At 32.8% G+C, this 21514-nt stretch overlaps 3 protein-coding genes, 1 long non-coding RNA gene and 1 other non-coding gene across 5 annotated transcripts; 3 read left to right on the top strand and 2 right to left on the bottom strand.

The window, feature by feature from the left end:
• The first annotated feature begins 41 nt into the window (after positions 1 to 41).
• Positions 42 to 4413, top strand: LOC104724411 (exocyst complex component EXO84B). Its single transcript, XM_087484949.1, has 7 exons — positions 42 to 473; positions 1133 to 1230; positions 1415 to 2435; positions 2849 to 3364; positions 3584 to 3772; positions 3867 to 4003; positions 4090 to 4413. The coding sequence occupies exons 1-7, from the start codon at positions 333 to 335 to the stop codon at positions 4244 to 4246; spliced, it is 2259 nt and encodes a 752-aa protein (XP_087341075.1). The 5' UTR covers positions 42 to 332; the 3' UTR covers positions 4247 to 4413.
• A 463-nt stretch (positions 4414 to 4876) lies between these two features.
• On the bottom strand, positions 4877 to 5863 carry LOC104751904 (transcription factor GTE12-like). The gene has a single exon (XM_010473961.1). The coding sequence runs from the start codon at positions 5861 to 5863 to the stop codon at positions 4877 to 4879; it is 987 nt and encodes a 328-aa protein (XP_010472263.1).
• A 392-nt stretch (positions 5864 to 6255) lies between these two features.
• On the top strand, positions 6256 to 8244 carry LOC104724402 (putative acetyltransferase At3g50280). The gene has a single exon (XR_015580217.1). It is a non-coding gene; the product is annotated as a putative acetyltransferase At3g50280 (transcript).
• A 3048-nt stretch (positions 8245 to 11292) lies between these two features.
• On the bottom strand, positions 11293 to 12693 carry LOC109128516 (uncharacterized). Its single transcript, XR_002034969.2, has 3 exons — positions 12519 to 12693; positions 11954 to 12129; positions 11293 to 11831 (listed from the first exon to the last, which is right to left on the bottom strand). It is a non-coding gene; the product is annotated as an uncharacterized LOC109128516 (long non-coding RNA).
• Positions 12694 to 13776: 1083 nt separating this feature from the next.
• On the top strand, positions 13777 to 15278 carry LOC104724393 (short-chain dehydrogenase ptmH). Its single transcript, XM_010442877.3, has 3 exons — positions 13777 to 14267; positions 14422 to 14581; positions 14792 to 15278. Exons 1-3 carry the CDS (start codon positions 13934 to 13936, stop codon positions 15129 to 15131), a joined length of 834 nt encoding a protein of 277 aa, XP_010441179.1. The 5' UTR covers positions 13777 to 13933; the 3' UTR covers positions 15132 to 15278.
• The last annotated feature ends 6236 nt before the right edge of the window (positions 15279 to 21514 follow it).

The following is a 21514-nucleotide window of genomic DNA, read 5'->3' as shown; positions in this document are numbered from 1 at the left end:
CGACGTCGCTTTAATTAGTCACAGAGCATTTTTTTTTAATTAATTTATTATTTTAATTAATTATCAATACAGAGAAAATTCTAAAATGTGTTAAGCAGACGAAAAAGCCAAAAAGCTTCCGTCGTTGGCTAAATCGCTCTGGTTTGCCAACTCGATCATCATCTTCTACCCACCCACCGCCACTATCTCTCTATCTTTTATTAAATCCTCTGCTCGCTCCGACGCGCCGTTTCCTCAGATCTGTTCTTTAATTACGGCATCACTGAGCTTGTATTGCTGATCTGTGAGATTTTAGGTTTTCTTCTGTGAGAAGAGAGCAAAGGGTAATAACGATGGCGGCGAAGACGGCCAGATCAAAAGCTACACCGACGAAGGAAAATGGTGTGAGAGTCGAGGAAGGCTTGAGTTTGTTCAAGTCTGATAAGTTCGATGCTGATGCTTATGTGCAATCCAAATGTTCTATCAACGAGAAGGTTTTTTTTGTTTTCCCCTTTTTGATTTTATCATTTCGTGTTTTTATTCTCGTTGATTTGTTGTTATCAATAGTGAGAATTTTTATGTCCCAGTATTCTTGCTTTGTTGCGTTTGGTTGTAGCTTTAGGGAATGGTAAAGTAGAATGGATATTAGGTAGCAGATTGTGTTATAGCTCGAGAAGATGATGATCAATGTTATATACTCTTTTGTATTGTATGGATGTACTTATGATCTGTTGGGAATTTGAAGGCAGTTTGCGAACTATGATCATGTTAAAATTGCAACTCTTAAGTAGATGCTGATTAGTCTAGTAGCTAATTTATAACTCTTTTTGAGTTTTAAATGATGTTCAGTGTAATAGAGTATGTGTAGCTTATGTGGATACACACAAATGAATGAATATGTCTTCTATCAAAGACAGAATCTGCTGTGCTCGTCTACTGTTTCAGTTATCAAACAATTTGATCACTGTGTAGCGCATAAAGGGTGTCTCGTCTGTTTAGTCCCTTTCTGTGATGGTGTGAACCTTGTCTAGTTTACTACTAAATGAGTAGTTGTGATTTGGTTTACATAGACATTAATATTACGTAGCTGGAACCTTTTTTGTTTCTCAGTTATGTTGGGATGATGAACAACATATATCTGTTTGTCTTGCAGGATATAAAACAATTATGTTCTTATCTATTGGATTTGAAGAGAGCTTCTGCTGAAGAAATGCGGCGAAGTGTTTATGCTAATTATCCGGCCTTTATACGGTTAGATGATATCCTGACTGTTTTTAATGCTTGGTTACTTTCTTTGAAGATGATGTGATCAAAGAGCTCTACTTTGCAAACGTTATTTCATTTCGTATGGGTTATGGTGCATGTGCATTTTGCTTATGACTTCTTTTTCCTTAGCAATTTGTTAATTTGAGCATTAAAATTCTCTTCTGTGCAGCACATCAAAAGAGATATCAGATCTGGAAGGGGAGCTATCATCTATCAGAAATCTTCTCTCCACTCAGGCCACTTTAATTCATGGCTTAGCAGATGGAGTTAAGATTGACGATGATAAAGTTTCTGATGAATCTCTTGCAAATGGTTTATTGAATTTTGAGGACAACGACCTCTCTGATTTGGAGAAATGGGCTGCGGAATTTCCTGACCACCTTGATGCTTTATTAGCTGAAAGAAGGGTAGACGAAGCTCTGGCAGCTTTTGATGAGGGAGAAATTTTGGTATCTCAAGCAAACGAAAAGCAAACTTTGGGCCCTTCTGTGCTTTCGTCTCTTCAGTTTGCTATTTCTGAACGCAAGCAAAAATTGGCTGACCAACTTGCCAGAGCTGCTTGTCAACCTTCAACTAGAGGCGGGGAACTTCGGTCAGCAATAGCCGCTCTTAAAAGGCTTGGGGATGGTCCTCGAGCCCATACTGTGCTTCTTGATGCCCATTTCCAGAGATATCAGTACAACATGCAAAGTCTTCGTCCATCTAGCACCTCATATGGAGGGGCCTACACTGCTGCACTTTCTCAGCTTGTGTTCTCAGCTATCTCTCAAGCTTCTAGTGACTCGTTGGGAATCTTTGGGAAAGAGCCAGCATATAGTTCTGAGCTCGTGACTTGGGCTACCAAGCAAACAGAGGCGTTTTCCCTTCTTGTTAAAAGGCATGCATTAGCTTCTTCTGCAGCAGCGGGAGGGCTAAGAGCTGCCGCAGAATGTGCACAGATAGCTCTTGGGCATTGTTCCTTGTTGGAAGCGCGTGGTTTGTCCCTCTGCCCAGTGCTTCTAAAGCACTTTAAGCCTATCGTGGAACAGGCATTGGAGGCAAATCTTAAGCGAATTGAAGAAAACACTGCAGCTATGGCTGCTGCGGATGATTGGGTGCTGACATATCCTCCTGCTGGTAGTCGTCATGCTAGTACAGCATTTCAGAATAAGCTTACATCCAGTGCTCACCGCTTTAATCTCATGGTACAGGTAGGCAATCTTAACAAACACTTTTCTCCGCAAAGCCTTCATTTTTTCAAGTTGTGTTATAGAAAATAAAGTTCTTAGGAAATGCAAAGCTGCAAACATGCTAGAAAAATGAATTATTTGCACTGTTAGACATCTACTGTGTCACTCTCAGATATGCCAGTAGTATCCCATGAAAATTGCTTATTATATGAGTTTATGTATCAGCGACAAAATCATGGGTGATGATTGATTAGAACTTGCACTCGAGTGCCAAATTGCACTCACATTCCCATTGAAAAAAATATTCGTAAACTCTATGCATTATCAATTCTCTCTTAGCTTCTCTGATTGGCAATCAATTCCCTAATGGGTTGACATGAATTTTAGATAGATTTTTCAAGTAGATCCTTTTTGATATTGGTATTTTGTTGCAGGACTTCTTTGAGGATGTAGGACCTCTCCTAAGTATGCAATTGGGAAGTAAAGCGCTAGAAGGTCTGTTTCGGGTGTTCAACTCATATGTAGATGTGCTGATAAGAGCACTTCCTGGTTCGATAGAAGAAGAAGAGGCAAATTTTGAAGGTTCGTGTAACAAGATTGTCCAAATGGCTGAGACCGAGGCAAATCAACTTGCATTACTCGCAAATGCGTCATTGCTAGCGGATGAATTGCTCCCACGTGCTGCCATGAAACTCTCTCTTGATCAGACTGGTCACAGGACAGACGACCTAAGGAGACCTTCGGACAGACAAAATCGTAATCCTGAACAACGAGAATGGAAGAGGCGTTTACTTAGTACTGTTGACAAGTTAAAAGATGCGTTTTGTCGCCAGCATGCCTTGGATCTCATTTTTACCGAGGAAGGAGATAGCCATCTCTCTGCAGATATGTACATAAACATAGATGGAAATGGCGAGGATGTGGACTGGTTTCCATCTCTGATATTCCAGGTAGTTGTTGTTTCATTTCCATCAGTGCAGCTTGCGTTTATAATGTGCTGTACCCAGATGTGTAGTCACTTGCGAACTCTTATTGGCTGATTCAGTGTTGTCGAGTTGAATCCATGTTTTGTCATGGTGTATCTGATCGCTTCAAGAAAATGATTTTTTTACTTTGTCATTTCTAGCTTAATATTCTTATACTCTGGGTGTTGCATCGCTGGAAAACAGGAACTTTTTGCCAAACTTAACAGGATGGCAAGTCTAGCAGCAGATATGTTTGTGGGAAGAGAAAGATTTGCCACATCTTTGTTGATGCGTTTAACAGAGACTGTGATCTTATGGCTTTCTGGAGACCAGAGCTTTTGGGATGAAATTGAGGAAGGTCCTAGGCCTCTGGGACCTCTTGGCCTGCGGCAGGTTTGTAATCTCATTCTTGCTTCTACGTAAGTAGTATATTCTGCGAGCATTGAAATTGTTATGTACTTTTGTTAACAACCTGCATCTGTCACAGCTATATTTGGACATGAAGTTTGTCATGTGCTTTGCATCCCAAGGTCGCTACCTCTCGAGGAATTTGCATAGGGGTACTAATGAGATAATATCTAAAGCCTTAGCAGCTTTCACTGCAACAGGGATGGATCCATATAGGTATGTCGGTATTGGGGGTATGTTGCAATGTTTTTAGCCTTTTTGGGAAGCATAACTGATTAAATGTGGTTGTATATGACGTGCAGTGAGCTACCAGAAGACGATTGGTTCAACGATATATGTGTGGATGCCATGGAAAGATTGAGTGGTAAGACAAAAGGCAACAATGGAGAAGTCAACAGTCCGACTGCGTCAGTGTCAGCTCAGTCTGTTTCATCAGCGAGATCTCATGGCAGCTATTGAACCAAACCCATCTTACATTTGTAAAGAGATGGGTGTTTAATAACTTTTGATCTTCTCGTATCAGCTTTGCTTCCATAAGCCTTTTCTTTTGTAGAGTCTCCAATTGTTGATGATATGATTTTGGATGTGTGTAAATGTGTTTGAGATGATATGATTATTTTCTTTTATTGGTCGTCTCTCTCTCTCTCTCTCTCTCTCTCTCTCTCTCTCTCTCTATGGATGCATTCGTTGGGTTAAGAATTGAAGAGAGTGTTGATCTTTCTTCCCTATGCTACAACCACATTCTCTTTTGGTGTTGGATCTGATGGCCAAAATCGTTACAATCGAAACAATAGGGAACTTATACTGAAGGAACTGAACTATAAATCGTTTATTGATGTAAAAGTTCTCTAATATATTCCTGTCATGTCATACAAGTTTTACGTACTTAAACCAACGAAAACAAAAGCAAAACAAAGCACTGTTACAATAAAATCAAGCCAATAATAATAGCTGACGAGAAACTTGCAACTTAAAAGGAACTGGCAGTACTGCAGCAATTGGCCAAAGATTCCTCGAGAATGCTGAATCTATAAGTAATTACACGAGACTGCAGGAGTCTCTCTCTACTAGATCTTCTCTACTAGCTAGCTAGATCTCTCCTTCCTCCTTAATCTCTTCAAGTTCCGGCCAATAATCCTCAAATATTAAACGCAGACCAAGCTCTTGAAGGCTCCGAGTTCTTGCCAGATAGGATCCACCACAGAGTTTGACCATGTCCTTCTCTGTTTCCAAGTTGTTTACAACATTGAATTTGGCTTCTTCTGCCAACTCCTCTAGTGCAAGCCGTTCCCTGCATAGCACTTTCAACCTGGCGGCTCTAGTCTCACTTTCAATTCTAGCTTCCTCTTCACGTTGCCTTGTTTCTAAAAGTTGCTTTGCTTTCTGCATTCCCATCATCACATCAGCCTTGTTGTTACTGCCACCACTCTCGTCAATGAGCTCCTTTCTATATCTGGCTTTCGCGATAGTATCTGCAAATCGAATCCTGATTGCTGCCGCACGAAGAGCCTTCGGATCGAATTTGCTCTCAGTCTCAGGCTTATCCTCTTTCAGTACTGCTGGACTTTTCGAAAGAGATGAAACCTTTTGGTCCAAGTAAAAGCTCTCACAAGCTTTCTTCTTAATCACCGGTTCCCATCTGACCTCGAAAACCCTCATAAGCTTCTTAGCGTTCTTGTGAAGCGAATTCTCAGGAGGATAATAACGAATCGCATTCTCATAGACCAATCGAACATCTTTGGGAAACTCTTTAGCAATACTGACGTAGAGATTCTTGGCGAGTTTGGACTTGATCGTGACGAAGTCCATTGGCTTTGATATAACAGAGAAGTAATTAGGGTTTTCAATGACAAGCTCCTCGAAACGCGAACCAAACCATTCGTCTCTCATCGATTTTAGTACCTTTAGACACATATCATACATGGACGACGACGACTCGCCATCCACATCCAGCTTTTGCTTCTTCGTATTTTCCAGATCATCATCACGCTGCTCTTCAGCTTTACGCTTCTTCCTGGATTGATTGACTTCAGAGCCAAGGCATATCCTCAGTCTCAGTTTTGTTTCTGTAACCATTCTTACATAATACATGATGAAAAGCAACAAGAACACAAACACAAACCCTAGTTAACGTCTTCGTGGTGATGAATGGAAAAAACAAAAAACGCAAAAAAAGTTATGAGTGAAAGAAGTTACTGCCGTACTTACCTTATATACACATTAGAGGATTAGGGCTTTTTGTTTTAATTACTGTGATTAGTAAACTAATTATAGCCATTGTGATCAAGTTAGTACTAACATGGATAATTAGCGTCATGTTATTATAATTACGATTAGTCCCTATTTGTATTTCCTTTGTTCCAACGAGGAGCGTAGTAAGTGAAAATAATTTAGGAATCTTCCTTGCAGTTTCGTTTTTTTTTTTCTTAATAGTTTAATTATATTCGGAACGGGTTAAGATCCATCTCACTCCATGAGATCTCTTCTTTCATGCTTGAGCCTTGATTCACAAGATCTCACTATCAACAAATCGTTTCGAATGACATCAACCAATCTAGAGGCTCTTATATAGTTTTGTATGGGATTTGTATCAAACCGGAATCAGCTACATTCGCTGCCGGAGTAACAACAAGTCAGCAATCAATCCACCGAGCTCTGGTAAACAAATTCCAATCAAAGAAAAACACTTTCATTTTTCACTTGGACGGTAGGTTGATAATAATGGGCTCATTAATGTAACTCAATAAATATCAAAACCAGTCCACCGTCTTAGTAGATAACGTCTATGTGGCAAAGACCACACATTGTGTTTAGAGTTTGGTATATTTATGTCAATCATGTAGTAGTTGAAGTGATCTCTAAGAGCATAGTTCTACCAAAAAAAAAAAAGAAAGACATGGGAGATGTAGTAGTAGTTGAAGTGATCTCTAAGAGCATAGTTCGACCAGATGAGAGCTACAAGAACGAGGAATCGGATCGAGTTAAGAAGATCCATCTGACTCCATGGGATCTCTTCTTTCTTCGAGCCGAATACGCACAGAGAGGTCTTCTCTTTCCTCAACCCGACCCGGATACCCATTTCATCTCTCGGTTAAAATCCTCTCTCTCGGTCGCTTTGAACATCTTCTACCCATTCGCCGGTCGTCTCGTCAAGATCGAGAACCAACACGACGGAACGGCGTCGTTTCACGTAGACTGCGATGGTTCAGGTGTCAAATTCGTCCACGCTTCAGCTAAAACCGTTTCGGTGAGTGATGTTTTAGAGCCTGCCGATGGTCACGTCCCTGAGTTCTTGAAACGTTTTTACCCGGCGAACGGAGTTAGAAGCTGTGACTGTGAAGAGATCTCTGATTCGTTAATCGCTTTTCAAGTGACGGAGCTGAAAGATGGAGTCTTTATCGGATATGGTTATAACCATATCGTTGCTGATGGGATTTCGTTTTGGAGTTTCTTCAACACTTGGTCGGAGATTTGCTTTGATTCCGATCATCATCGGAGAAAGTTTCCTCCTTTGGTTCTCCGTGGATGGTTTCTCGACGGGATTGAGTATCCGATTCGAATTCCGATCTCAGAGACGGAGACACCACCGAACCGGGGGGTTGTTAATGTTGTTGGTACTTCATCGTCATTACAAGAGAAGATTTTTCGATTCACGAGTAGAAACGTCTCTGAGCTCAAAGCGAAAGCCAACGGCGAGGTTAGTGCCGATGATCGGAGAATCTCGTCGCTTCAAGCGGTGTCGGCGTATATGTGGCGAGCGATAATCAGAAACAGTTGTGAATTGAGTCGAGAAGAAGTGATTTGTTTCAAGTTACTGGTGGATATGAGGCCAAGACTAAACCCTCCGCTCGACAAAGAGTGTTTCGGGAATACAGTCGGGCTCGCTACGGCGACGACCACCGTAGGGGAGATGGTTAACAATGGGCTTGGTTGGGCTGCTCTGCTTATAAACAAAACCCTTGGTTCACAAACGAATGAAGAGTTTAGAAAGTTTGCTCAGAACTGGGTGAAGGAACCGAGTTTGTTGAAGGCATCATCGAGCAATTATATAGTAGTAGCTAGCTCTCCTCGGTTTAATGTGTATGGAAACGATTTCGGTTGGGGTAAACCGATTGCGGTTCGAGCTGGACCGGGTAATACTCATGATGGCAAACTCATTGCTTATCCGGGAGTTGAACAAGGAGACATGGAGATTCACACGTGTTTATCGTCTGCTGTTTTGGAAAAATTATCGACTGATGCAGACTTCTTGAAACATGTATGTGTTCAAAAGTTGAACATGTGATACCGAATCTTTGTGTTATATTATCACTAGTAATTAGTCCATGCAATGCATAATAGTTTTAATTATATTTCTTAAATTTTCTTAAACTAAAATATTGTTTTATTAATGTATAATCTCAAAAAAATTATACTAATGTCTGAATCTTAAAAAAATTTATAGTAATTTCTCAAAATAACACTCCTGTCAACATTTTTTTGGTATGGTTATTTATTATACAAAAATTAAAATATATAAACTTCTCTATAAATCAAAAATTAACCAATATTACAAAAAATTATTACAAATTGATTAGCTATATTAATATAAATAATAATATATAAATTTAAACATTTCACTCATCAATTTAATTTATAGTGCTAGATTTCATACTAATGGTTTCATCTTTAGAAGATTTAGTTAAATGGTATTTTAATAATTATATTATTTCTATATTTCACTTTTTTCATCTTGCTTAAATCAAGAAAATCAATTTTTTCATAAATAAGTTCTTTTTGTTTTCAAAAACCTCAAATCTTAAATAATATAAAAATTATATTGATCTTTACATATTTATCTATTGGATCACAAAACAAAATAGACTTTACAAAATAAAATAGACTTTATGAATGGATAATTATATTGATAATTCTAAATTATTAAAAATGATACATGAATATGTGAGATAACCAGAGTACATAATACAAAATTAGAGATGGATTTTTTCAACTTCATGACCTTATTGTATGGTGAATATTGTAAGAATATGAAAAATAATGACTTATAAGATGCTAATCTAAAATAGATAATGAAGATAAACCTTTTAAAATATATTCTCAAATAAATTTGATTTTTTGTTAAAACCAACATATGTGAATTTAAATTTAGCTATGGAAATTTTAAAAATAAATATGAATAGATTAGAAAGGCAAAAAATATATAAAAAAAATATTTTATTTTTATATAAATAAAATAAAAATTGAAAACAATGTTAATTATATATAATACTTTCTAAATTAAAATATAGAATCAAACTCTTACAATACATATTAGATATAACAACATTTGATAGTGGTGTGAGAGGAGGAGAGAATGATTACTTATAAGATGATAATCCAAATTAGATAATGGAGATGAATCTTTAAATATAAAAACAATGTAAAATATATATATCATGTAGTCTCTAAAATTAAAAGTTAGCATTAAAATTTTACAATGATATTTCATTTGGTTTTTTGTAGCCCATACAACAAAATTAAGAAACTGAAAACATAAAAAAAAATGATTTGAGATATTGTGGAAGAGAATGAAAGAAGTGGAAGAGAATGCGAGAATATCAAAATGAGAAAGTAAAAAATGCCAATATGAGAGAATGAGACAATGCTTATTTATATGATAAGAATTGATGGAAGTTACATTTAGAATTATTGGAGTTACAAATATTATTTATTGTGTTTGAATAAAATTGACTGGTGGAATATAATTAATGCATAATTTATTTTATTTTCAGTTATAATTTTATTTTAATGTATGAATTAAATGTATTGTGTTAATTGAGTCTTAAATATTATTTAAAGCAATTAAACAATTAGAAAGCAAATAAAAAAATTAGAAAGTATTAAATGAAAATCAACCAATAAGGAGAGACCAAAACCTTACTTTTATATATATGATTAATAGATAAGTTTCCTTTTTCTACTTTTGTAATTTAATGAATAAATTAACCTATTATTAATAGTTGACAAATCTTTTTCTTGTTGCAAAAAGTTGCCCAAAACTCAATGAACGAAACGTAAAAAAGTTTTCTTCTTTTTCCTTAATTCACGTTTCGCGAACCGCAAATGTACAAGCAGATTTTTTGGCACGTCAAACGCGTGTATCTCTACATCATGTTTTGTTTGTAAACAATTTTTCATCTAATTGGCTCGTTTGAGCTGATTCTTTTGTTGGAAAAAAAAGTAAGAAGAAGAAAAGAAAAAAAAATTCACACCTACATAACGTCATGTCAAATTTAACATTTAAACTAGATAATGATCCAGCTGGGAAAATATTTACGTAAATTTGAATTACTTTTTACAAAATAATAGTAGAAACTTTATTTATTCTATACATTTTATAAAATTATATATTTAATTTACTTAATTTCATACTTCAATTTCGACCCGTAGTTGGTACTACTATTTTAGTTAGGGTGCAATATCAAATTCGTTAATTATAAATTCGGTTAAGTCTAAAAAAAATCCAACCAAACATGTTTTGACCCGTGATTTGGTATTACAAATTGATGTGATGATGTTTAGAGATCTTAATATATCAAATTTACAATAGTGATTGGTGTTAATATTAACACCATTGCAATTACTGGTATAACATGTTAGTTTATATTAACTTTATAAGTGAAAATTACAATTAAATTATATATATATATATATATATATATATATATATATATTGTCAACATTGTACATTCAGTATTGTTTGCATAGTGAATATTATGTATAAAAAAAATAAGTTTTAGCCAATTAAATAGTTTGTTATTATTTTCTAAGATTTCTGAAATAACAAATAGAATCTATTAAATAATTTCATTAAATAATTTCGAAATTATTGTTTTATTATTGTATAAACAAATACAAACTTTTTTTTTTGTTAGTTATTAGATTAATTAAAATGCAATATCATTTTCGTAATATATCACATCAAAGCTGGTTAAAATTCTAACTACATTGCTTAAATAAGTATATAGAGATAGTTTAAAAATATAAGCAATGTTTTGTCTTAGTTTTAAAATATATATGTCATTATTAAACAATTTAGATATGCAAATATTTAATCTTAGTTTTATAAATAAAATTAAGTTTTTATAATTGTTCTAAATAGTTTGATGTTTCTTGTTTCTTTACAAGTGTTGCAGAAAACAGTTACATGAGGAAATTGAACTTTGTAATTTTTTGCCCTTATATACATTACATGAACATGAGTATTTAACTAAGTAATATACTTTGTAGTTCTGACTCACCATTTAACAAATCTCCAACTGAAACATACATTACAGCCATCTAATCCCCAAAATCAACATAAGTAGTCTTAAACTCTACATTTAATAAACCCAACATATTCATTAATGAAACAAATTCTAAAATATAGATATTTTTTAAAAAATATGGATCTAAATCTTTGTTTTGAGATTGGGGAGAAAGATACAGATATATCCAAGCATCTACTATCTATGATTACTTGCCCATCAACCAATAGATTCCCATAACTCTAGAAATGGTAACAAGCGAGATGTGTTTTTTTTATAAACAAGATCCATCTTTTCCTATCTAACAACATTAATGAAATTATTTTGTAGATATTTCTTGGAAAGCAACAGATCGTTATGCGGGTAGAGGATTGTTTTGCACGTCGCTCTCGGGTGACACTCCTACTATGGGAGCTGCCAACCTTCGCCGTAGTCTCTCCCCTCTTCAGAGATTGAAGCCCTTGTCTGGGCTATGTGTTGTATGATTGGGGCAGATAACCAATCTGTTGTCTTTCTCACCGACTGCTCCGACTTAGTGAAGATGGTGTCTTCGTCTTCCGAGTGGGTAGCTTTCATGCCTTTTTGGAGGATATACAAGCGGATAAAGAGGAGTTTACTTCTTTTTTTTTAGTCTACGTCCCTCATTCCCAGAATGGTAAAGCGGATAATTTAGCACGACAAATTCGCACAGTTCCACACTTAATTACCTATGTAAACAATGTTCCTTCATATTGGTTTGTTTGAGCCAATCTTGTACTCTGTTATCAAAAAAAAAGCATTAATGAAATTAACAGAATTACTTTTGACATGTACTAATATGGAAAACAAAAGATTAAGAGCGAAGAACAAATGACAAATGACAAGGATAAAGCAGTGGTACCTGGTAAGAATGTTGAAAATAGAAGTCGTGACTACACACGTCAACGACACTTTTAATATATATCAACGAATTCTCACATAAAGGAAAAATCATAAACATTGTAGATGAAAAAGCCTTGGTAAGCAAACGTTCAAGCCTTTCTCCACACAACCACACCCACCGGGAATGAACCCAACCTACAGATTTAAAAGAGATGTTATGAAATTTCACCTCTTTTTTTTCCTATCCATTGACCAATGCCTGATCATAACGGCATGTTGCTGAAGATAAATGTCTAAAATAACCATCATACGTTTACTCAATCTAAGAAGAAATGTTACAATTGCAATACGTATACACCAAAAGGAGAACCATAGAGAAGGTACAAAAATGATGAACAGCAAGATCAAACCCAGATCAGCGATGATGAGTGAATGGAAATTGCAAATCAGAGATTCTAAAACAGAAGTGAAAATGATCATACAAAGTCACAAACGAATTAAATAACTCAAGAACCAACAAATTTATTAAACAGTGGCTATTTTTTACAGTCAACTAAACGACGGTTTTTTGTACCATAACTCACTTGGTATAAGAGGAAATGATAAAACAAGACATCTCAAGAGAATAAGCGAGAGAGAAGTGCACAAAACCAAATAAGTTGTAAGTTGAACATATTCCAAATATAAAGGTATGAAAAGAGGTAATTCGTAATTGAACAGGTTTTTACGAAGAGAAGCTTTGATTCCGCAAGGCAAAACAAAAAGAAATGACGATTTGGGGAAGGAAGCAAAGAGGTGCCTTTTCATTTATCTAATAAATTAAATTATTAATAATATCATCTTAAATCGTAACCGTTGAATGAGAAACTAAAACAACTTAAACCGTTGGAATAAAAAAAACATCAGCAGTCCGATCCTTATAATAATTAAAAAAAGATGGAACAATCCTTATCCGAAACAGCAAGTTAAAGCAACAATATAAATTAGCTTTCTATGTTGTGTTCATTCTTGGCACATAGAACTCAAGAGAAAGATCGAGGGATTGTAACAATTAATGGCTGACATAGCAATATGGTGGTGGAGGAATACGAGCGGAGGATGAAGCTAATGGCAAAGAAAGCATCGAGTTGTGCGGAGGTTGGGCTGTGTAATAATTTCCCGGCAAAGTTGACGTCCTTTGGGATTGCGGAGGTTGGGTTGGGTTGGGTTCTTCTTTTTCTTTTTGTGGTCTCCAGGAACCACTCTTGCCGCCTTCGGGACGTACGCCAAGCTTTCGGGCTAGTGGGCTAGTCAGGACTCACTGGGCTTTGGATACCTGGATTATCAAAAAAAAAAGAGGAGGACATGATCAAGAGTTTAAAGAGGAAGCTTGAAGCTAAATCTCATTTTGCTCTTGCTGTTTCTAATGGTTTCTTCTCTGCTTAACTATGTTTCTCTCTCTCTGCTTTTTACTGGGAGATATATGCTACTAATTGCTCTGTAAAATTTCGAAAGTTAATCAGATTTGTTTTTTTCTGGTTGTCAATGTTCAGAAGAGATAACTAATCTGATATAAAATCACATCTATATAGATGATTATTTGACGAATATAATGTAAACTGGTTTAAAGCATAAAACATTTTAGTTTCACAGTAAGGGGACTACACATAGTGTCAGCAAGAGATAGGTCTCACAAAAGGAACTACACATAGTGTCGGCAAGAGTTAGGTCTTCATTTTTTAATTGACGATCAACCACCACATTATAGATATGGAGAGAACCACGTCGTCGTAATATCATAAATTTAGAAACTTGTGGGTCTGTGGGACATAAATAGTAATTACCTTGTAATATCACAAATTTAGAAACTTGTGGGTCTGTGGGACATAAATAGTAATTACCTAAACTGTAGAAACTTTTTCTTATTATACACTCTGAGAAACTCAAGTTTGTTGATAAACATTGAATAGAAACATTCCATTGTTGATCAATCTGAGAACTTTGGAGAAGGCTTCTAAAAATGGAGAGCGGTAGGCCGGTGGTTCTGATAACGGGATGTTCTCAGGGAGGGATTGGTCATGCGCTGGCGAGTGAGTTTAGTAAGAAGGGATGTCAAGTTGTGGCGACGAGTCGATCACGGAGCTCGATGACGGATCTGGAGCAAGACTCGAGGTTCTTCGTGAAGGAGCTTGATATTCAATCGGAACAGAACGTGAACAAGGTTGTGTTGGAGGTTATTGATAAGTTTGGAAGGATCGACGTTCTTGTTAATAACGCCGGTGTTCAATGCGTCGGACCTCTGGCTGAGATTCCATTTGCGGCCATGGAGAACACCTTCAATACTAATGTTTATGGTAAAACGAAAATTGGATTTTTAATGACAACTTATATCATTTATAGACTAATTGGAGTTTCAATAGTTCAGATTGGATCATGTGTGTGTGTGTTGGCTTTTGGCTTGGTACAGTGTGTTAGTATGTTTTGAAGAAGTGAATTTATCCAATGTAGGTACAATGAGGATGATACAAGCCGTTGTACCTCACATGGTGTCTAAGAAAAAGGGAAAAATTGTGAATGTTGGAAGTGTCACTGTTATGGCACCGGGTCCATGGGCTGGGGTCTATACAGCTACCAAAGCTGCTATTCATGCTCTTACTGATACCTTCAGGTTTGCTTGCTATTCGCGTTTTGCCATCATCTTCCTCTATCGCATACTCGGTCCTGTTTGTGCTTTTTTTTTCTCTCTATAGGAGAATTGATGGTAAGGTTTGTTGGAAACCTACTTGAGTATCATTTCTAGAGGACTAGAATCTCATGTTGGGTTACGTGGATGGTTTTGTTTTGTGAATTGTTTGTAATGGTTCTTTCTTAACGTTAGGTTGGAGCTTAGGCCCTTTGGGATTGATGTCATCAATGTTGTCCCGGGAGCAGTACGAACAAACATAGCAAACACAGCTGTAGCGAGCATTAACAAAATGCCTGAGCTGAAACTATACAAGCCTTACGAAGAAGCTATCAGAGAAAGGGCGTATCTATCACAGAGGATTAAGCCAACTCCTGCAGAAACATTCGCCAAAGACACTGTAGCAGCAGTGCTGAAGAAGAACCCACCCGCTTGGTTCTCTTCAGGCAGGAACTCAACCCTCATGGCAATCATGTACCATATGCCCCTTTGGCTTAAAGATATCCAGAACCAGGCTTTTATGAAGAAGAAGTGATATAATCAGATTCAGGTTGGGGTTTTAGACATAATGTAAACATGAAAACGAATGTAAGAGATTGTTCAAACTGTTTATTGAATCTTATTATATGTTCCCATGTTTGAGTCTTAAACAGGGGAGAATGATTACATTATTGTTGTAAAATCATGTGGCACATAACTGTAGAAAGGAAAGGTGAGGATTCTACAACCAGAGGAACAATAGTTCTACTTTGATTCGACCCAACAAATGTATCATTGAAATCACATTCTCTTAAATTTATAAGCATGTGGTGAGCATTAATCAATCTTTTAAGTTAACACAGTCGTGCATGACTATTAACTAATATAATATCATAAATTGGTTTGTTGACATTGTTGTTTAAGAAAACTATGTGGAAGATAACAATTCGTTTTGAACCATTTATTCTTCTGAAATGTGATGTGAATAAAACAGAACTGAAAATGATCATACAAAGTCATAAACGAATTAAATAACTCAAGAACCAACGAATTTATTAAACAGTGGCTAGTTTTTACATTCAACTAAACGACGGTTTTTTGTAACAGAATTCACTTGGTATAAGAGGAAATGACTAACATTGTTAATTTCACATTTCGAATGGAAAATTTATCGTAATTCTTTAACTGTATAGTATAAAATTCAAAAATAATGATTAAGATGAATCAACCAAATTAATTAAATAAATTTTTTTGTTGTATATAGAAAAATTGATTCAGTGATAATAAGAGAACAATGTTAAAGATATATTTGCTGAATCTTACTCAGATGATCAATTTTGAAAGATATTCATATAAAAAAAAATTTAAATCATTATTCTATCAAAATTTGCAAAAAAAATAATAGGAGAAGCAGGATGAAAGAGCTCATAACTGCAACCAACCAAATTGACTAAAAAGATAAATCAATGAAAAATTTAAAATCACAATCGATTACATACCTAGATTAATACATGGAATAAGATAGAAAGTGACACCAAACTAAAATTAGATGAATAAATCAATAAACAATCCAAATTTTAAAGAAGATGAGTGAGTTGATTAATAAATTGAAAAAAATAATACTTAAAAATTATGAAAGTTGGAGGTGTGAAACTATACTCAAAGAACAAAAGACTCTTTTCAAGTTCCATAATATATATATATATATATATATATATATATATATATAAACAAAAAAGTGTGAAAACAAAGAGGTGTAAAACAAAAAGGTGCAAAAACTAACAAGTGCGAATATTGAAAGTTGGGGATACGACGAAGAAACATAATTGTTAGATCAAAATTTTGCAACTTTTGAGATCATTAACAAATCTAGACCGTTAATGAGATAAGAAAAATAGTCTCATCCGTTAGATTTAAATTGACCCTTAAAAGTGGGTTTGCTGTTATATATAAATGAGATATAAAAATCTGATAAAATTTACTAAGAGCCTAACAATTGCTGATTTTATTCTACAAATAAAAAGATTCATAACTTCATCTTGAGTCATCTCAAGAATAAAAGAAATTGTGTCCTCTTACCTTATATACGCATTAGATGTGGAGTAGGGATTTTTGTTTTAACTAGGTAATATGCGCGTTAAAACAACAACCCGCGCATATAAGGGATTAAAAATCCCAAATATTAATTTAATTTTTAATCTCTTTAATATTCACCTTAATTTAAGCTATATTGCTAGGTTAAATTCTAATGATTTCCTCTTTGTAGTAAAATTTTGGAAATTGACTATCAAATTATTTTTTATATAGAAAATCATTAAATTACAAAATTTTGAATTAAAGAAACATTATAATGATCTTTATATAATTATATTTTGGATTACAAACTAAATATAATGATGAGTATACAAATTCTAAAAAAAAAAATTGGAGGTAAGAGAGAGTTAAATTTGTTTATTTAATAATTCTATTATAATAGTTAATTTTGTTAAAACATTGCATACTTTTTAAAAATAAAATACATATGAAGATGATTTCTTTAGCTTGCTTTCCTCATTGGGCTTTGATTGAAATTAGTGTTGTTGAATCTGCATCGATAATTGTCTTTTTAAGCCACAAAATTTTTTATTATACATATGTAATTGAAAAGTTTGCCAAAAAAAAAGAACATATGTAATTGAAAATTGAAAATAATAAGAAGAGAAAGAACGAAGGAGAAAATACATTATAAAAAGAAGAAATAAAATTGAACAAAATATAAGATAAATCTAGGAAAATATATAATCACACTCTGACCATGAGTTTTGAATCCATGCAAGAACATAAACAAAACAAAGAAAATATTTAGAATTTGTGATATGTGGATGATGATGTGAGAATGGTTATTTATAGGATTTCAAAGATAGAAGTTACATTTCTAAATTAATTAATTAGAGGAGTTACAATTATAATTTATAGTGTGGTTGAGTGAAAATAAGTGGAAAAAGTCAATTTATAATTTATGTAATTTCAGTTACAATTTAGTAGTAAAGTGTGGATTTAAAGGATAGATTAATATACATTATTATATTTTTATTTAATTAAAAATAATTATAATTTTTTAGAAATTAAATGCTAAATAGACCAATAAGGAGAGAGTGAAACCTTATAAAATTATAGGAAATGCAATAAAAATCCCAAAGATTAATTTAATTTTGAGTCTCTTTTATGTTCACCTTAATTTAAGCTATATTGCTAGGTTAAATTCTAATGATTTCCTTTTTGTAGTAAAATTTTGGAAATAGAATATCAAATTTGTTTTTTCTTTTATATAGAAAATCATTAAATTTCAAAATATTGAATTAAATAAACATGATAATGATCTTTATATAATTATTTGGATCACAAGAACTAAATATAATGATGAGTATATAAATCTCAACAAAAATTGGAGGTAAGAGAGAGTTAAAATTTTTTATTTAATAATTCTATTATAGTTGTTTATTTTGTTCAAACATTGCATACTTTTAAAACTAAATTAAATATATATGAATGAAGATAATTTCTTTAGCTTGATTCTCTCATTGAGCTTTAATCAAAATTAGTATTGTTGAATCTGCATCGATAATTGTTTTTTACAGCCAGCAAAATTTTATTTTACATATGTAATTAAAAATAATAAGAAGAGAAAGAAGGAAGGAAAACATACATAAAAACAAAGAAATAAAATTTAACAAAATATAAGATAAATCTAACAAAATATATAATCACACTCTTACCATGAGTTTTGAACCCATGCAAGAACATAAACAAAACAAAAAAAAATATTTAGAATTTGAGATATGGTGGATGATGATGTGAGAATAGTTATTTATAGGATTTCAAGGGATGCAAATTACCTTTCTAAAATATTTTATTATACATATGTAATTGAAAATTAAAAATAATAAGCAGACAAATAAGGAAAAAAGAAATACATAAAAACAAAGAAATAAAATTTAACAAAATATAAGATAAATTTAACAAAATATATAATCACAGAATTTGAGATATGGTGGATGATGATGTGAGAATGATTATTTATAGGATTTCAAGAGATGGAAGTTATATTTCTAATATAATTTAACTAGAGGAGTTACAATTATAATTTATAGTGTATTTGAATGAAAATGAATGAAAAAATAGTCAATTCATAATTTTTGTAATTTTAGTTACAATTTAGTAGTAAAGTATGACTTTAAAGTATAGATTAGTGTACATTATTACTTTTTATTTAATTAAAAATAAATGTATATTTTTAGAAATTAAATGATAAATGGACCAATAAGGAGAGAGTGAAACCTTAGTTTTATGTATACTAGGATCGTGCCCGCGCTATGCCGCGGGAATGTTTATTTTGAGGACAATATTTGTATAGTGTTGACTCTCACCACATACTTTAAATATATCTTCTTGTTGTTGCTTTCCCACAGCGTTCATACTCTTTATCTCTCATTATCTTTCTATTGCCAGAGATAATTCCAATCTGTGAAGCCGTGTGGTTATCGTATCTCTTACCGGATTCAAAATACGTCTCCAAAAAAGACAAAACAACATCGTCATTTTGACTGATGACTTTGTTATCTTCATTGAACATCCAATATTCCAATCTTTCCTACTGTCTCCGTTCAGAAAAAGGAATAACAAACTTCACCGTAGTTATCACAATTAATCACAAGCAGAGATCAAATATTGGATTTTCTCACAATTTTTCCGTTTGTTGAGTAATTGAACAACAACCATTTCTTCACCTATTTTATCTTTCTACGAATTGGATTATTTACTTGGCTTTTAAATATCAGTACAATTAGATTCCTATGTAATTGTATTTTACTATTAGCCTGTTGGGCTTGGGCCATTTTTTAAAATGCAGCAAATTAACTATAAAATGTGACATGGAAATATTATTGGATATCAAAGTTGAGTTGTATTAATTCTTATAATTTGATTGGTTATCTGTTTTAACTGAGGTGTCAGCTCCAGAATTCTCCAAAATGTTGATGTATCAACACAGGAAAGAAACGTATCTATTTTTATTGTATTGATGATTAGATGTGGATTAGGGCTTTTTTTATTATTATTGTGATTAGTAACTAATTATCGCCATTGTGATCAAGTGAGTATGGATGATTAGGGTCATGTTATCATAATTACGATTAGTCCTTATTTGTATTTCTTTTTTTCAGTGAGAAGCGTAGTGAGTGTAAATAATTTAGGAATCTTCTTTGTAGTTTCGTTTTTTTTTTTTTTCTTTGCAATTTTCAGATATTATATTCTAGCTAATCCCACATGACTAAAAGATTTAAAAAAAATAGAAAAAGACCAAATATGAACTATGTATGACAAAAAAAATTATAAAAATAATACATTTATTCAGAAAAAATAAATAAAAGAACAGAAAACAAAAGTGGATAAATATATAAAAAATAATTATACTAATAAAAAGTAGGAGCTATAAACTCCTAAAGGCGTCCACCTAAGATTTTAAACCACTAATAGGGATAAGACATGTCACTCATTAACATTTTTTAAAATCTCAAGAATTTTCAATATTAAGAATTATTTTAAACAACCTATAAGTATTTGACATATCATTCATTAACATTTTTTAAATTTCCAGAATTTTAAGAAAAAGGAAAATTTTAAAACTTATAGAAATAAAAGAACTATGTACAACGTCCCACATTGGCTAGAAATCTTTTAGACATTGGTTCAAAACCAGTATAAATAAAGATTAATATGCTTCTAACAGCGAATGAGCAGGAAAGCTTGATTTATAAGGCGTCCAAGTTAAAAAGTTTTATTCGTTTGATCCGATTTTTTATTTGATCAAACTAAAACTTTAAAAAGTTTCAAAATAATATTATAATATTGAAATTTTTTAAAAGTTTAAATATTATATATATTGAAACTTTTTAAAGTTCTTAGCTTTTAAAAAGTTTTTAAAATAGTTTAAAATATTATAAATATTGAAAATTTTAAAAGGTTCAAATATTATATTTTGAAACCTTTTAAAACTTCAAAATCTTATGATCTTTAAATTTTAATCTTTATTAGCTTATAAAAGGTTTCTAAAATATTATAATTTATAAATTTTAAAAGTTTAAAATATTATAAATATTGAAACTTTTAAAAGGTTCAAATATTAAAAATATTTAAACTTCATAGAATGTTTGAAAATATTACAATTACTTAACCTCCATAGAAATTTTAAAATATTATATTTATACTAATAAAAAGTTGAAGCTATAAACTCCTAAAGGTGTCCATAAAAGATTTAAAACAACCAATAAGAATTAGATATTTCACTAATTAACATTTTTAGAAATATAGTAGTAATCTATATTAAGAATTTTTAGAAGAAAAAAAATTAAATTTTATAGAAATAAAAGAAATATGATTTGATATTCTTGCAGTAAAATTTTTATTTTTAAGTCTAAGAAAGAAGGATTGACGTCGAAAGACCTTGAGTTGATGTTATTTGAGTTTAAAGAAGAAGGATCGATGAAAAGCACAAATATTATTTTAACTATACATGTGTTTATATTACTTTCTCTGCATTGGTTTGAGAAGTTTCAATACATGTGGATCTTAAACCGAATAAGTATATGGATAAAATTATCAATAATTAGATGCATGTGTTGACTATGCTGGACTTTATGAATTGCACAAATTTTATGAGAAAATAAAAGATTTTGGTCTTGGAGTTTGATGGGTTAACAAGTTGTATGGTAGTGTAAAAAATGTTTTTCAGTGAAAGAATGTGAAATAGTTGAAGAAAAAAAAGAAGAAAAAGAATAAGAGTATAACGAAGAACATGATAAAAGTAATGATGACAATTACCATAAAATTTGACAATGAAAATGACAAGAAAGAATATGAAAAATAAGAAAACATTGAATAAAAAAACACGAAAACATACGT

Source organism: Camelina sativa, chromosome 2 (assembly GCF_030686135.1).
Source record: "Camelina sativa cultivar CO46 ecotype springtype chromosome 2, ASM3068613v1".
NCBI classification, from domain to species: domain Eukaryota; kingdom Viridiplantae; phylum Streptophyta; class Magnoliopsida; order Brassicales; family Brassicaceae; genus Camelina; species Camelina sativa.
The sequence above is the reverse complement of the archived record's forward strand: the minus strand, read 5'-3'. Positions and strand labels throughout refer to the sequence as shown.